General features: G+C 48.9%; 1 protein-coding gene across 1 annotated transcript in view; it reads left to right on the top strand.

Annotated features, from left to right (window-relative positions):
- Positions 1 to 5,455: 5,455 nt before the first annotated feature.
- Positions 5,456 to 17,296, top strand: part of PARP1 (poly(ADP-ribose) polymerase 1) — a 461,510-nt gene continuing 449,669 nt past the window's right edge. Inside the window, exon 1 of the mRNA XM_086926179.1 lies at positions 5,456 to 5,744. Coding sequence (XP_086782305.1) covers positions 5,622 to 5,744 — 123 coding nt within the window. The 5' untranslated portion in view covers positions 5,456 to 5,621. The remainder of the gene's footprint in view (positions 5,745 to 17,296) is intronic.

Here is a 17,296-nt window from a genome sequence, read left to right as displayed (position 1 = left end):
TGGGCAATGGCCATGAACAAGGATATAGCTTCAGCACCCAATGTAGGACGCCATCCTTACCTTGTAAGTCCCTCTACCCGCCCTATTGTTTGGTGAGCTGAATCAGTGTCAGTCTCAAAAAGAAAAATGGGCGAAAAAAGATCGGAGGTGGAAACATATTTTGGTTTTATTCAAAGAGCATTTTCGGTTTGATGATAACAGCTCCTGAAATTTCTAACTTACTGTACACCATTTTTCTTTGTTGCTGTGCATGTTGTCAAACACCTACTCTGGCGCAGAGGCGATGAAGTTCGGCTCTGTTCTAAGACAACAGTGATGAAAAAAAGTAGACTTGTTCTTATTGACAACTGCTTTAGCCGGCTGTCTCTTCCTAAATAACAGTCCGGCAGAACAACCTTGCTAACACCCCAATGCCTATGGTGACGTGACACACGACACAGACATTTTTCCTCACCTTTGTGGCTAATGCCACAGACCCTGGTCTCCTTGGCCGGCCCTTTAGCGGTGACCCACGACCCCCCGGGTACTTTCTGCTCTCTCCAAGTGACCTTGCCCCTTAGTTAAATTTTAGTCAAACAGCAACACTTTTAGTTAACATATCTAACACTCTGGAACACACTGCAAACACACCAGTAGTTTGTTCCTTAATTAGTTCAGAACCCTTTGAGGGAAGGAAGAGGGAACAAATGCTGCTGCGTGCCTATGCCTATCTTTTAGGGAAGGCCTGGGATAGTGAAACCAAACTGGGTTTTGTCGACTGGAAACTAATTAGTGCGGGGCGGCGCACCAGCCAGCACGTTTGGAGTTAAAGTAGTTTACACTGAAGTCTGAAAGACGAATAGGCAATTTTCAACCACTATCCGTTTCACTATTCAAAAGCCTTTCTGAGGTATTGCCAAAATTTTATAGGCCCGGCTAGATAAACGCATGGAAAATGTTCTTTTGTCCGCGTTCAGCAAAGGCTGCCAAAACAACACCTAGTTGTTACCTCATATCTCGTGCTATTGATTTGCCTCACCTGGTCATTCAGAAGGATTGTTTGTTGTGGGAAATTATACTTGAAAGAAGCAGGCTTTTCGCCCGGCATAATCCACACTACATATTTGACTTCATTATTTTTTGTTTTTATTCTCTCTATGCATGTATTTTGTCGATTTAGCGCACAGACGTCAGCGAGCCAGGGGCTGGGCCGGTAGGGCCTTGGGCTTTTTTTCTTTTAACTTACTTAAACCCGCAGGCCATTACTGCAGCGCCGGCAGGCCCTATCCAGATATCAAAAGTGTACATTGTGTACTGCTATGGCCGGCGGGCGTGGCGGCGGGCTAATACTAATGAATCTGATCAGAATGAATGAATCACACGGATGCAGCCTAATCGTATCTTACATAGCCCTCGGAGGCGAGCTGCCTCCCACCACGCAGGTGATCTTACAAGCGGACCGTCCAATCATGCCACCACCCAACCCAAAAAAAAACCACAGCGTTAGTTTTGCCACAGTATTGGAATGGCATCGCTAGTAGTTAGACTGCTTAGTTTAGATAGTTTACTGTTTAACGTCTTACCGTTACTGGTGGGCCAGTCGGCACAGACACACTGGCTGCACTGCTAACTAATTGTACGATTAGGCGGCTAGCCGCGGCCTGGTGCTGCTTGTTACCAGACAGCAGTACTGTTCTGTACTGTACTACTGGCTGATCGATGACTGCACAGGCTGCCCTGCCCACAGTGCCATGGCTCAATGTCATCGTCGGTCGGGTCGGGCATCGGCTGACTTCAGGGACGATGATGACTCATGGACGGACGTGGTGAGCTGTGGCGGTTATGGTGGGGCGTGGCCTTGGGAAAAAAATCTGCGCATGCTGCCGCGCGCTGCGTGCACAGCCCCTACGCCCCATCAGAACCAACATCCAGCCCGCCCGAAGTGTTTGTGTCCGTGTAACGCCCACCGGCAAGTGGCAACACTGTCTGCAACAGTCAACACTGCACTGTAGTGTGAACTAAGGGCCGTGGCCTGCGGCTGTGGCATGATGAACATATATTTATTAATTTATTAATCTTCTCTTGCACTTGGGCTCAGCCTCAAGGCAGGCTTACTTATTAAAAAGTCTCACACAGCAGCAACTAGTCGCCGTGACTCACAATGAAAACAAAGCGGCTGTGCTGCACGCACTGAGTACAGACAATGTAAATTTGAAAAAACATCATCTGACTTACGCAGCAGATGCGTAGACCCAGCCCTGATAATTAAGTGTCGGTGCTAAGCACCAGAAAGCACCAGCACAAATTAAGCACTGATTGGGGCCCAGAGGACCCCAATGAACCCTGATTATTGCTGTATTTTACAGTTCAAACAGCAGCCAGGGGGCCCATTTCCTTCCTTGCACTAGAGTCTACAACACACTGGCTATGTCACTGTCTGTCAGAGGGTTAAATAGGTGCTCAAAATACATAGTCATCCAATTTTTGGCCTCTCTGTAGAGTACACAGAGCAATGGTCATGTGTGTCAGATGCAATTGTGATTCTATGAAAATGTGAATTAGGTAAGTGCACAATTGTCAAAATATCGACAAGGCGAAAATAAAAGAAAATGCAATGCTTACAGATCAGTGGATGAGTTGTGTGTTTGGGGGTGGAGAAGTTAAGGAGACACAAGAAAGTGCATTCAGGAGAGAGTGAAAAGAGAGTACCAAAGATATGTAAATAGACAAGATGCGGAGAGAAAAAGGGCAAACATGTCTAACACAGAGCGAACATAATGGGAGTTATTGAGACACTCTATAGACTACTACCCTTACACAGACCTCAGTAATGTTTAAATCACAGTCTCACAATTTCAGAATGTAAATATTTTCAATATTAAATCACTGTTGTTACTCGGTTATCCTAAAAAGCTAACAACTATTGACCAAGGCAAAAGCCCTGGCTGTTTTTTCAGTGTATGTCATATGTTATATATCTGGATGCAATACCAGAAAGCTCAGAGAGAAACCAAAATGGTTTACCTTTTTAAGCCATGCCCTTATTTACATAGGCCACGCCTTTTTCAGAAACCCCCAATATTTCCATGCACCTAAAGACCTGAAATTACAGCTGATGTCTCTTGCTCACAGAACATCTCTGCATTTAACTTAACCGTAATCTTGCAGAATAAGACTGTCAGTCAGTCAGTCAAAAAACTTTATTCGGTTAGTTAAAACCATAAAAGCAGTACATGATACATAAAATCAGGTTAAAAAATACTATTAAACAGGTGTAAAGAATTGATTGCTACTCCTTCATAAAACACAAAAGGACACATTCTTTCTTTAAAAGGAAACAATAGATGTGGGGAACACCTATATCGACCTGTTAGAAACATTCTCATCAAGGTTTATACGAGAGTCAGATTTGGTGATTAGGTAATGCGGCAGCTCTTAGTTTGTTTTGTCTGACGGCTGCTACCAAAAAACAGGCTACACCGTATGTGACCTGCACCGAGTTCAACATCTGGAGATATAATAAGGCTGGCCGTACCTGGACAAAATTCAAGTGTTTCAAGATGGGAACAAGAAATTTTTTCCGAGGCACCAGGTAGTGCTCACAGAACATGACCAGGTGCAGAGTGTCCTGCGTGGAGAAACAATCACAGGTACAAGGGGGAAAATTTTCTGGAGTGCCCCATTCTGTATACGAGCCAAGGACAAGGTGGATCAGGTTGAATCTGAACCTTGTGAGCAGGAAGCGATGATAAGGCTTTGTAACATATTTTAAATAGGGTTCCATAGCTGTAGATGTGGAAAGTTGGAAAAGTGATCTCACCGTAGGTTTACAAAGTTCAACCGTTTCCCTTTCACATTCCATCAAAGTTCGAAAGTGCTGCTTCACCCACTTTACATCCTCTTTTTTAAGGTTTTGTGGAAGAGAGTACATTTCCGGGCGCCCTAGCCTCGCGCATGCCGCTCTAACATACGCCAGCCACGGTATATTATGAGCTTTGTCCAGAGACATACAATCTTTAAGGATGCAATGATTCAAACTGATTTCCTCGTTTGTCCAGGTTTTAATCCAGCATAACACTGGGGACATTTTTAGGAGATCAGAGACATAACCCATGCCTATTTCATTGTGGATTGAATGTGTGGGTGAAGATTTCGGGAGTGACAACAGGGCCCGTATAAAATTATTTTCAGCAATTTGTATGCCTGGGGTTGAAACGTAGCCCCATATGTCTGCCCCATAGGATGCGATTGCCACGCATTTGGCTCTGTAAATCCTGGTCATGGCTTCCATAGGTCTCGAGCCCAGTCTTTTGGAGAAACTCAGAAGTGCTGAAGTGGATCTAATGACTCCATTCTCCTTAAGTTTCATTTGTGCCTTCCAAGTTCCTCTCTCGTCAAAAGTGACGCCCAGGTAACAAAAGAAAGGGACCCTCGAAATTGGCGAGTTGTTACAGCTGAAGGATCTAATCTTCATATGTTTCTTTCGTGAGCCTACAACCATGACGTGGGATTTGGCGGTGTTAATTTTTAGGTCGAGGGCTTCCATGAATAGGCCAAAATGGTCCAAAAGTCTTTGCAGGCCTGTGCCAGTCCGAGCTATAAGAACAGCGTCATCCGCATATAGGAGGACCGGAATAGGTAACCCCCCCATACGCGGCGTGTCCAAGGTGGCTGAATTCAAGGATTTCCCCAAGGCATTGATGTACAGCGTAAAGAGGAGAGGGGCCAGGATGCAGCCTTGTCTGACCCCTCTCCCTGATCTAAACTTTGCTGTACACCTTCCATCCCTCGTTACCCTAACAGACGCAAATAAATTTAAATGAAGGTCATGCAGAAAATTAACCAAGGTGGTGTCCAATCCCAGATTTCGCAAAATAGTCCACAGTTTTGAGCGATTGACCAAATCAAAGGCGGAAGATAAATCCATAAACCCCAAATAAAGAAGCCCCCCCTTCACCACTGTGTATTTGCTATTGATTAGGTAAAGGTTTAAACATTGATCCATCGTCCCTCTATGTGCTCTGAAGCCATACTGTAAGTCTGAAAGGATCCCGCTCTCCTCCAGCCAATCCCCCAGTCTTTGCAGAATAAGACTGAAAAGGGGTGAGGATGGACCAGGGTGAGCCAAGTTTGTACCATGCAGAGCAAATCTGGCTCTCGTGTTTTTCTATGTATGCTCCTAAATACCTGACATTTAACCTATACTATTATTATTCTACAGTTCTTTAATTTTTCACAGACTCACAGTACCATTCAACATTCCTTCAAACTAGAGCTATTAGCATTGCCAATGCTTGTTTTCGTTTTGCTTATACCTTCTGTTATAGTAAAGGGCGCCCACTACACACTTTAAATGGCAGCCAAATGACTGGGTTTTGTCAAAGTTGCAGCCTGTCTAGCTTTCTGTCGCGCGCTCTCTTGTGCCCCACGCGACAGACACGTGTTTGTACTTGGAATGCTAGCCTGCAGCCAGCCAGGCCAGAGTAGTGGATTGTCGATGTGAAAGAGCGCCTGGCTCTGGTATCGTGTAGTCGCGCCTGTGGTTGTGTGTGGCGGGATCTTGCACGCCGTGCGGACTGAGTGTGCTGTTGCTGCAGGCCGGTGTTGTTTTGGCTGGTGTCCACTGCATCTTCTGTCCGACCATGGCCGACGCCCCCGCAGACAAACTCTACCGGGCCGAGTACGCAAAGAGCGGCCGCGCCTCCTGCAAGAAATGTTCCGACAACATCGCCAAGGAGTCCCTGCGGCTGGCCATCATGGTGCAGGTACGGGGGGATGGAAGCGCGTCCCTGGCGGCGGGGCATAGGCGCCCTAAGTCATGCATTGTTATAGCTATCTATATGTGTGATGGACTGATGGAGGGTAGGCAGATGGAGGTTGTAATTATGGATAGGTGGTAATCGACGGGGTGTGTATTTTGTGATTTCCTGGGGGTCCAAAGGACGAGGTAAAATACAGATATGAAGGCGAGGGATTTAGGGACCGTGACCTGTGATCTTCAGAGGGGTTAGGACACTGGGGTATTTATTCAGATCTCCTTATAGAGGCGACGTGACGGGCAGCGGGGTAAAAATGCGAGACAATTCCCATACGTTTTAAAATCCTAGTGAATTTTGCAACCGGCACCCCTTGGAACGCGATTGCTAACCGACCCTTTCAACTGTAACTGCCAGTACTCTAAGCCCCACCTCGCGCGTTCCCTCCATCCCGAACCCTGTACTTTTCTCACTCGTTCATGCTTGCATATATCAATAGATTTGGCAGTAGGAGATCCTGCTTATTTTTGGAGACAGCCAAGGAAGGACTTATTCCATTTCTGTAGCTTGGGTTTGTGCCCTGGGAGTATCATGTCCTTAGATGAAATCGGTGGGGTTTTTTGTGCTAACGTGGGACCTGTAAGGCAGCGTTCTGGGGGTCTTGAGACAATTAAATGGGCAGTTAGTTACAATTGAATTCAAAGCAACATCTTAACTGTGATTAAACCAGCGGTCTAAGCGCATTAAGACAAACATTGCCAAAGCCAAAAGGTCGCGCCTATGCAAGAGTTATTAGCTTTGCTAATATTTTTAAGCCAGGGTGTACACCAGCGTGGCTAAAAGTTACTAGGGTCAAGGATAGTGCCATGGAAAGAAGTGTTGAGTGGAGTGTTATGAAGTAGTGTAGAGTTGAGTGATGTGGAGTGTCATGGAGTGGTGTAGAGTTGAGAGGCATAGAGTGGAGGAGAGTGGCACAGAGGGTCTTACGTACAGTGTTGTGAAGCGGAGTAGACTGTCATGGTAGATTATCAGAGCGTCATAAGAATGTCATTGAGTAGATTGATTGTCATTGAGTAGATTGATTGATTGTCATTGAGTAGACTGATTATCATTGACCCGAGTAGTGTAGTAGACTGGAATGGCATATAAGGGAAAAGAGTGGAGTGGCGTAGAGGGTTTTGCATGGAGTGCTTATAGAGCGGAGTAGATTGTCATAGAGTGGGGTAATAGAGTGGAATGGCATACAGTGGAATAGATGAGAGTGGAGTAGAGTGTTGTCCAGTTGAGTGGAGAGGAGTACAGTAGAGTGGAGTAGTGTGTCGTAGAATAGAGTGGACTAAAGTGGCATGGAGTGTCACAGAGGGAGTTGCTTAGAGTGGAGTATTGCAATAGAGTGGAGTAGTGTTGTGGCATGGCATTGAGTGGAGTAGAGTTTGAGTAGAGCGTCATAGAGTGGAGTATCGTAGAGTGAACTGTAGTAAAGTTCAGTGGTGTAGAGTAGATTGGTGTAGAGTGCAGTGGCATAGGATACATTGGTTTTGAGTGCATTGGCGTAGAGTGGAGTGGTGCAGCGTAGATTGCAGTGGCTTAGAGTGCAGTGTAGTAGAGTGGCGTAGATTGCAGTGGCGCAGATTAGATTGTTTCAGAGTAGAGTGATGTGGAGTCGTGCAGAATAGAATGCAGAAGTGTAGAGTAGAGTGGGAGTGGCGTAGAGTGCAGTGGTGTGAAATGCAGAGTAGATCAGAATGGGATCGAGTGCAGTGGCGTAGAGTAAAGTGCTGCAGAGTAGAATGGTGCAGAGTAAAGTGACTGCACACAGATGTAACGCTAGTATTCAAACGTTCTCAAGTTTACATCTGCAGCAAGGGACTGGTCGACGTTTACCCCCAAAGTGAATGGCTTATAGGTACTTCGGAGAATTCAGGTTATAGGTTTGTTCTTTGGTGTAAGAATGAGAAACGTGGGGTCTGTGGTCCCTCAGTGGAATATGACCTTTCCATGCTGTTTTCTGAGGTGACCAGATATTGTCAGGAGACTGATTGGGTAGCTTAGATTTCATGCCCATTCCGTTCTTGACCTCTCAGGTTTGTACGTTAGAAGGTGCACCAGTTTTTCTCACAATGGTGTTCTTAGATCTGGTTTCCTGGGCACCAGGGCACCAAAGGGTCACAATGCTCAAATTGCATTAACTAGAGTGTTCCCCACTGGTGTCCTGGGGCCTCAATACTAGTGGTCCCATCCCTGGATAACCAAGTACTCCTCGCACTTGACTCTCAGGGTAGCGATACAGAGCAATTCATGGGTTACTCAAGGGGGTGAGATGGTTGTAGACATTCAGAACACATTGGGCACAGTACTACCAGCTGATAAAATCAATGTCCAGTCAGTGCTTTACGTTTTAAGAAGAATAGTGCCTTAATTCACACGCAAAATATGCTACACATAGAACTAGAAAAACTGTGAAAACCAGATTTCTCTACAACCTTCTGGGCCACATTTCCGACACTAAACAGCTAAGCGCTATAAAAACACAGTTAACGTGTAGACACACAATTAGTATAGCATTTTACAGACCATATTGCACAGGGTTGCTCTCATTCACTATAGCCATGATACCAATCCTTGCATTGAAATGAGGTAGTTTCAGCATATAATGTCAAGCCAAATGTTCTTGATCAGCCCACTAACTCGGTATCCAAAACAACAGAAGTGCCCTCCCAACCTTAGCGATGACACCGCTCTAGTCGCATTAGGCATCTGTTCACAGGTGCCTGATGTCTTGGCAGACTTTACTGGAGTCCCACTAGTTCAGTAGCCACTGGCAAGCTGTAGGAGGATAGTGCCAGTACACCTTGATACCCCCAGATGTCACAATCAGAAATGTGGGGCCCTTTAACACAGGACACTCTTCACCAGCTACAGATTGTAACTGGAAGGACCTCACACACTTCCACACAGGGAAGGGGTCTTTATTTATTTATTCACTTATAGAGCCAAGGAATCACCCAATAAGGGTATCTCAGCGCTTAGGACACATAAGCGAACCAAGGAGACTTGTTAGAAGAGCGATGTTTTCAACAGTTTCCTAAAGGCCAGGTAGTCTGTACATTGTAGTAGGCGAATGAGGAGATCGTTCCATAGGCGAGGGCCAAGATGGTAGGTAAAAGGCCTTACCACCTTGTCGAGATTTTCTAATCCATGTGACGGAAATCAGGACTTTGTCTCCTGAACGGAGGGGTCTAAGAGGCGCATAGTTAACAAATTTGTCCTTGAGATAACTAGGGCCTAATCTGTATACATCTTTATAGGCCATACAGAAGATTTTGAAATGAATCCTTTTTGGTATGGGTAGCCAATGTAACTCCTTAAGCAAAGGGAGGGAGGCTGTTCTAGGGGGGGCATTGGCCACAAGGCGAGCCACAGTGTTTTGAACCACATGCAATCTATTTATGTCCCTTTCATTGGCTGAGAACAACAGCGCATTACAGTAGTCTTAGCGGCTTACAATTAGTGCCTGAATCAAGGTTTTTTCTTGAAGACAGGCAGGAAAGGGAATACTTTTCTGAACATGCTGAGGCTGTGGAAGCAGGCTCCGATGGTAGAGGAGACATGATCTCTCAAGGTGAGTTTTTGGTCCAGACGGACGCCAAGGTTTTTCACCACTGATTTAGGGCAAGGGGTGGGGCCCAGTTCCTCTGGCCACCAAGTACGTGACCATACCATGGTGGCATCGCCAAAAAGCATTATCTCGGACTTGGTAGCGTTTAGTTGGAGAACGTTTCTTTTCATCCATTCCGCTATAGATTTCATTCCTCCACAAAAGATGGCTTGGAAATTAGGGTTGGATTTGTCAAGTGGAAGGAGTAGCTCGGTATCATCCTCATAAGATATGGGGATGAAATCCAGTTTTCACAACAGTCTCGCCAGGGGAGCAACGTAAACGGGCAAAGGGATCTCATCTTCAAGGACTGGGAGCAAGTTTCCCCGTTTCCCTCTATCTCTGATGTACTGCAAGCTTCCTTATCTTGAGCAGCTCTCTGCAATTTCCTTGTGTTCCACGAGTCCACTCCAAAAACCTCACATGACAGCTGGTTCTCTGCATTGAGGCTGCTTACCAATGCCCTTGCTCCTCATCAAACTGGGAAATTCCTGTGCAGTATAATCCATCCTTCACAGAAAGAACTTTCTCACATTCCATCCCTACCGACACACTTGCAGATGTGGTGAGCAAGCTTCTTGTCTTGCCTTCACACCACGGGCCAAGTCTGGCTTCATTGTGGGCCACCTTGATTGTACTGTAGCCCAGTATTGAACCATAACTGACTGCTAAGGCCAGACTTTATCACCTCTAATGGACAGGCTTATCCAATCAGAGGGTCTGCTACTTTTGACTCTTGGGTGCCTCTTCAATTGTGAAGCACATTTATGTCATGTTCACTGCATGTCCAAAGCATGCAAAGGTTGATTTACTGTCTTCCCCGGACAGGCTCTTAATATGAGCCTAAGCTCTTCCACAGAGAGGAATTTTTATTAACTCAAGACCAGGAGGCCTGACCTTCAACCAACAGAAAGGTGGGGAAGGGTCCCTCCTAGCAGAGTTAGTGGAGCTAAACACAGATAAAAGCAAGTATCTACCCCCAGCCTACCAAGTTTCTCCAAGGAATAGGGAGGGGACTGGGGAGCTGGAATGTCGAGCAGAACAGCTGGGTTCACATTACACATAGTGGCTCAACTCACCATCCTCTCCCCGGGAACCAACTAACTCTCAAATATACAAAAATACACAAAGGCAAGAGGACCACAGGCAAGGTAGACTGCACAGACTTGATCAGGAGGGTGGCTAGTAGCACTTCCTTCCTAAGATACAGGTATTCCTGACTATAGATGTATTGCAGGCACCACTCTATGTCTACCACAGGCTGGGTATAGAGGACAGTATCCACTCATTTGTTAAATAGGGAGGCACTATGCATGTCGCCCTTGTAGCCAAGTATTAGCATCTCAATCCATGTGAACAGGGAAACCCTCAGTGGACATGCATGATTGTCATGTTCACTGAGGTAGGCATCTAGAAAACATACATTTATTTGTAAGTGACTTGCATGAAGATCAGCATAAGGCAGGGGGTGTATGCTGTGAGAAAGTGCCTCTTTTGACATGGTTTTGATTGTAGTGCACAAGGGTCCTTGCCAATCAGGTCCCCTGTGCCAGCGCGTCTTCCCTAAAAGCATATCCCCAAATGTTGATTCTGCCCCCTGTAAGTCCCTAGTAAGTGGTACCTAGGCCCTGGGAGCTGAAGAGCGTACACCTGGGCCCCCCTCACTAGGACCACGCCACTGCCCTTGCAACTTGGATGCCCCTGTAAGGTGAAAAACAACAGTCGTCATGGTACCCTGCTTGGGTGCTGTGCCAGCCAGCACTGCATGAAGGTATAGGTATGTCACCCCTCTAGCAGGCCTTACAGCCCTATGGCAGAGTGCACTATACCACAGGTGAGGGCGTATCTTCATGAGTAGATGTGCCCCTAGAAGACTTTTTTTTTTTTTTTTTTTTTTGGTGTTCAAACTACTTTATTGATAAGAGCATACAAGGATACACAGCTTGAGATGCCTACAACCCGGGGGCCGGCAGCAATAGCAGAGCAACAATACACAGCCTTGTAGCCGGCATCCCGGGGGCCCGGCAGCACATCACAGGTAGAAAGCTTATCACAGCGCCGTCCGGCGGGGCAGGCCAAGGAAGGATGTATTGTAGTCGAACAGGTTTTGTGTGAGCAAGAAGAGAATCTCACTCCTAATTTTTTGTAACGGGTAGAACATGGAAAAGAAAAAGAGAAAACCCCAACTTCCCAACGAGGTTACGTATGTGCGATGGTGTAGTATGGTGCAATAACAATGTGTTGTAGTGGTGTAAAGTGGTGGGTCTGCTAGGCGCCAGTGAGCGGGGCGGTGAATGTCCCAGGTTCAAGGACCCAAGGCATTGGTAGTCCATGGAGTGGCAGTGCAGAGCTGCCAGCGGTATGCAGGACAGCACTCTCCAGATGAAGGGGGGGACATCTCGTGGCTCATCGGAAGGAGAAGATGGCCGCAGGAGGGGGAGGCGAGGGGGGGCGGTGCCGTGGAGGCTAGTGCCACCTGTTCCATGAGGAGACAGCAGGGGGCATAGGGGTCCCATAGGTAGTGGAAAACAGCATGCGCCATGTATAGCCAGGTAGTAATAAGGCGAACAAAAATGCTAAAGGGATTGAGAAGCAATGAGCCCATCGCCCGACGTTGCATCATCGTCCGAGCGTTTGAGCAAGTAGTGCACCAGTGGGTCCCAAACATTCCTGGGTCTACTCGTGAGAGGCAATAATTCAGAAAAGGTGTTATGCTGATCTTGGCAATATGTTAAGTCATTTAACCAATCCTTGAACTTGGGTGCTCTGCCCCTGCTCCAGCGGCAGGCGACACGTCGCTTGGCTAGGAGGAATGCAATATCGACAAATTTTCTGCTCGCCTTGGATACGTGCTTTGTGTACCCAAGGACGGTCACCAAAGGATCAGCGGGAATGTCCTCTTCCACCATCTGCACAACAGCCTCGATGACCTGACGCCAGTAGTCAGCAACTTGGGGGCAGGACCATGCTAAGTGGAGAAAGTCAGCGTGGTCTGCACGACACCGTTCACAGCGATCACTATCGGCCAGCCCGAATCTGTACTTCCGGACCGGCGTGTAGTAGACCCTCTGCAGGTATTTATAATGTATTATTTTCAACCTGCAACTGGCAGAGATGCGGGAAGTCAATGCGCAGCAGTATTGCCATTGGTCGTCTGAGACCTCTGTGTCAAGTTCCTCCGACCAGCGCAGTCTGGCAGCAGAGACCGGTAAGGGAGCAGCTCCCCGATATTGGCGGTAGAGCCCAGAGACCAAATGGGCCCCATCTGGAGACTCCAGGAGGTGGTGTAGCGGAGGCATAGTTGCAGGTTCAGCAGGATAATCCGGAAGGATGTCCCGCATCCCCGCGCGCAGTCTTATATAGTAAAACAGCTCAAGGGGTGTGGGGGCATGCGAGTGGAAGAAAAGATCCGCCGTTTTGAAAAGTCCGTTGTGGAACAGGTCGCCCCAGAAGGAGACGTGAAGTTTGCCACAGAGCTGCCGGAACCCCAATTCCGATAGCAGGGCAAGGTTCGGATGATAGGCCAGAGGAAGCTTAGGAGAGTAGGGCAGCGCGCAGAGGAGCCGCCGGGCGAGTCGCCGCCACGCGTTCAGGGTGCATGAGACCGAGGTATTCGCCGTAGAGATGGAGTTCTCGGAACAGTGCATCAGACCGTTCAATGGAAGTGGGTGTGCAATCCAATCCTCCACTGCTATGTGTGGCATGAAGGGGGTAGGAGCCATCCAATGGTAGGCAAAATGCGCTTGTGCACACAGGTAGTACGCCTCGAAATCAGGGATGTCGAAGCCGCCTTGGTCGTAGGGAAGGGTCAACGTGGACCACTTTAGCCGGGGAGATTTGCCACCCCAAAAGAGCCTACGCAGTTCGGCGCGGAGTGTCCTAAAAAAAAATCCCCCTGGGTAATAGGGGATATTGAGAAAAAAGTACAGAAAGCGGGGCAATATCACCATTTTAATGAGGGAAGCTCTGCCAGCCATTGAAAGCGGCATCGTGATCCACCTGTCGACAGAAGCGGTCAGTTTAATCATGGCCACTCCGTAATTGGAGCGAAGTGTCTCATCTTTATCCCGTGCTACGCGAATCCCCAAATAGCGCAGATCATCCTGGCACCACACCAACGGATAATCCAATGGGAAAGCACTCACCGCGTCGGTAAGGGGAAAAAATTGTGATTTGGCCCAGTTAATATGAACACCCGATAGGCCACCGAACAGGACAAATTCACGGAGTAGGGGGTTAAGGTGTAATTCCGGGTACTTGACATACAGTGTGATGTCATCCGCATAGAGGGATACATCGATTTGCCGCTGCAAGCATTGAATCGCTCCCTCACGGTGCAATTGACGCAGGCGGCATGCCAGTGGTTCAACCGCAATAGCAAATAACAGGGGTGAGAGCGGGCATCCCTGGCGAGTACCTCTTGTAAGACTGATAGGTGACGATAGCTTCCCATTGATCAGTACTCTCGCCGTGGGGTCCGTGTAGAGGAGGCGTACCCATGCCAAGAACAGTTTAGGGAACCCCATGCGTCCCAGAACCGAGAAGAGGTAGGGCCACTCGACGGAGTCGAACGCCTTGGTGGCGTCAAGGAACACAGCCGCCACTGGGATATCAGGGTGGACAGAGCGTAGCAGGGAAAACAGGGTGCGTAAGTTATGGGAAGTAGATCTGCCGGCCACGAAGCCAGACTGGTCGGGCAGGACGATCCTAGTCATTAGCAGTGAGAGTCTCGTGGCGAGTACTTTAGCAAGGATCTTCACATCACAATTTAGAAGGGAAAGTGGGCGGTAAGAGTCGCAGGAAGTAGGGGCCTTGCCAGGTTTCAGAAGGGAGGTGATAACCACTTCGCGCATAGACCGAGGCAGCTTGCCGTCAGCCAACGATTCAGTAAAGACTTCATTAAGCACGGGCGCCATAATATCAATATAAGCTTTGTAGAATTCGGCTGGGATGCCATCTAGCCCTGGAGCCTTCCCATTCTGTAGGGACATAATGGCCTCGCGAACTTCCTCGAGTTCAAAAGGCGCCGCCAGGAACTCCCTATCGCCATCGCTGAGCCAGCAGAGCGCCACGTCATCCAAATAGTCAGCATATGGAGCATCCGCCTCTGCCTTGGAAGTGTATAGTGTGGAGTAATGTGCTGTGAATGTAGTCAGTATCTCATCCGATTCCCTGGTGACAATGCCAGTTTCATCAGTAAGTTCTAGTATGGTATTGTGCTCTCGTGGCGCGCGCGTGAGTGAAGCTAGTACCTTGCCAGGCCTATCCCCCTCGCAGTATTTCCGGGCCACCCAGTGTTTGCCCCGGTATTTCGCCTCCCTGGCAGCCTCCTCTTCATACTTGGATAGTGTGTCCCGAAAGGTCGCCTGTAGGCGTGGGTCATCACTCGCCACCATTCGGAGCTCCAGGGCACGCAACTCACTCTCCAATGTGGTAATGGTACGTAGAATATCCCGCAGGACCCCATGGCTCTTAGAAATGCAGAAGCCCCGAATGGTTACCTTGAAAGCTTCCCATATGTGTTCCACTGATTCTACTGAACCCTTGTTTCTAGGGAAGAAGTCCCTGATCTCCTCCCCCAGCTCTGTACGAAAAAGCTCGTCAAGGAGCGTATCTGGGCTCAGCCTCCACTGCGGTCTCGGACCATCCCACCCAGGAGTACGGAACTGTAGTCTAACAGGGCTGCGGTCCGAATAGGTTCTAGGCAGATGGTCAACCACCAACAGGTCCCCAATGACGCCACGGGTCACCAAAAAATAATCCAAGCGCGCCCAGGTCCCGGTGTGATGTGTAAAGTGCGTGCCCTCTCGCCCGTGGGGGTGTATCTGTCGCCAGGCATCCAAAAGTCCACCCTCCTCCATCACTCATTCTAAAACTTCCCTAGCTCGGGGCTTGTAAGAGTTAACCCCATCCGCCCTATCAAGTGAGGGCGCTAAGGCCAGGTTAAAATCACCTCCCCAAATGATATGTCGTGCACCAATGGAAACGATTGTGCCCCACAGAGTGGAAAAAAAAACAGGTGAGTCAACATTCGGTGCATACATTGAGACAAATAGATAGGTGTCATGCCCCACCCTCCCCCACAATAAAACATATCTTCCCTCTTTGTCCGCTATCTCACCCATGCGGAGGAAGGGTACACCACGGGCGACAAGAATCGCCACACCTCTAGCATAAGACGAATAAGAGGAGAAAGCGCGGGTACCCGCCCATTTCTGTCCAAACGGGGCGTCCCCGCGCACGGGCAGGTGTGTCTCTTGTAGCAGAGCTACTTGTACATGGTGTCTATTCAAGTAGGCGACAACATTCCTGCACTTCCGGGCATCGTTCAACCCCCGAACATTCCATGAAAGGCATGTCAATCGCGTAGTCAGGTTTACCGCAGCCATGAGTACATTGACAACAAAGAAGAAGGCGCCCAATCGGGCCAAAGTCTAACATCACGCCCGCACCAGGAACGCCAGGTCCCACACCACATCAATATAAGCAAACACAGTCTATGCATCAGTAACCTCATGAAATCCGATCTCCCCCCACCCACCCCAGCATCCCAAACATGCCAGTAGCCATGAAATCCCCAAAGACTTCCCCCCCCTCATCCCCCTCCCCCCCCAACTTCAGAGCGGCAAATAGCCAAACATGCAATAGATCAGCGGGGAATACCCAACTAGGGATCATCCAAAGGTACGCGCTGCCACGATCCGGCCCATAGCTCCATACTGTACCGCCCTCGGTGGAGACTAGGGTCGAGAAAGCGGTCCTTGGTATACGTTACCACGGGGGGTGTGCAGTCCAGGAAGTCCGATCCTCGTGATTCTGCCGAACCACCAATCGGGAAGCCAGCGCCGACCAGCGAAGAAGTACATAGGTGTCTGAGGCCGAATGTCATGAAGGCAGTTTAATCCTCTTGACGTTCAGGAGGCAAGTCGTCGATCTCTAGTCCGTCGTCAGGTGCCTGGTTGTCTCTGCGCGCTCTCCGGATGGATTTGAAGTAATCCTCGGCTTTCTGCGGGTTAGTGAAGAAGCGCTGTTTGCCCTGGTGAGTAACCCTCAGTTTTGCCGGATACAAAAGTGCATAGTCTATCTGGGCTTCCCTCAGTTTCTTTTTTATCGGAAGGAATTTGCGCCTTTCGTCCTGAACCATCGGTGTAAAATCAGGATAGATGGAAAAGGTGATGCCTTCATACCTCAGCGACCTCTGCGTCCGGGCTGCTCGAAGGGCCGTGTCGCGGTCTCGGTAATTCAGAAGTCGAGCGATTATGGGTCTCGGTGGCAGGCCAGGCTGGGGCATAGGCGCCAGTGATCGATGAGCCCTCTCCACTATGAACTGGGAGGAGAAGGCGTCCTCCCCGATAGATCCCTTGAGCAGTTTCTCCACATAGAGTTCCATTCTACCTGTGGCAGTGGATTCCGGCACATTGGTAATGCGAATGTTATTGCGGCGGCTCCGCGCTTCCAAGTCCTCATTCTTTGCCGCGATTATGCGGAGGAGGTTATCCATTCTCGCTAGCTGTGTCGCGTGGGTCGTGGTGACATCGGTGTTGTCGGAGATCCTCTGTTCCGCAGTTGTAAGGCGTTCCTCATGGCAATCCACTTTATGGACCAATGCGTCCAGCCGGGCCGTGACTCCATCCACCTTCTCCACCACGGTAGCGAATCCCTGCCGCATTTCCAGTAGCAGGTTAGCAATATCCGCAGCAGGCGCATCAGGCGGAGCAGGCTGCGGGGGCGGCTCGCTGGGACTCGGGCGCGTCTGCGTCGATGTGTGGCCCTTGCGAGTGTTGTCAAAGCTCAGTTTGGGCTGACGAGCGTCAGGACGTCCCATGGCGGATTCTCCAAGCAGGTGGGGGCCCAGATGGGGTGGTAGAGGCAGTGGAGGTCAAGCGGGCGGGCAGCAACCAGC

Source organism: Lissotriton vulgaris, chromosome 6, assembly GCF_964263255.1.
Source record: "Lissotriton vulgaris chromosome 6, aLisVul1.2, whole genome shotgun sequence".
Lineage (NCBI taxonomy): Eukaryota > Metazoa > Chordata > Amphibia > Caudata > Salamandridae > Lissotriton > Lissotriton vulgaris.
Note: the sequence above shows the minus strand (reverse complement) of the source record. Positions and strands in the feature narration are given on the sequence as shown.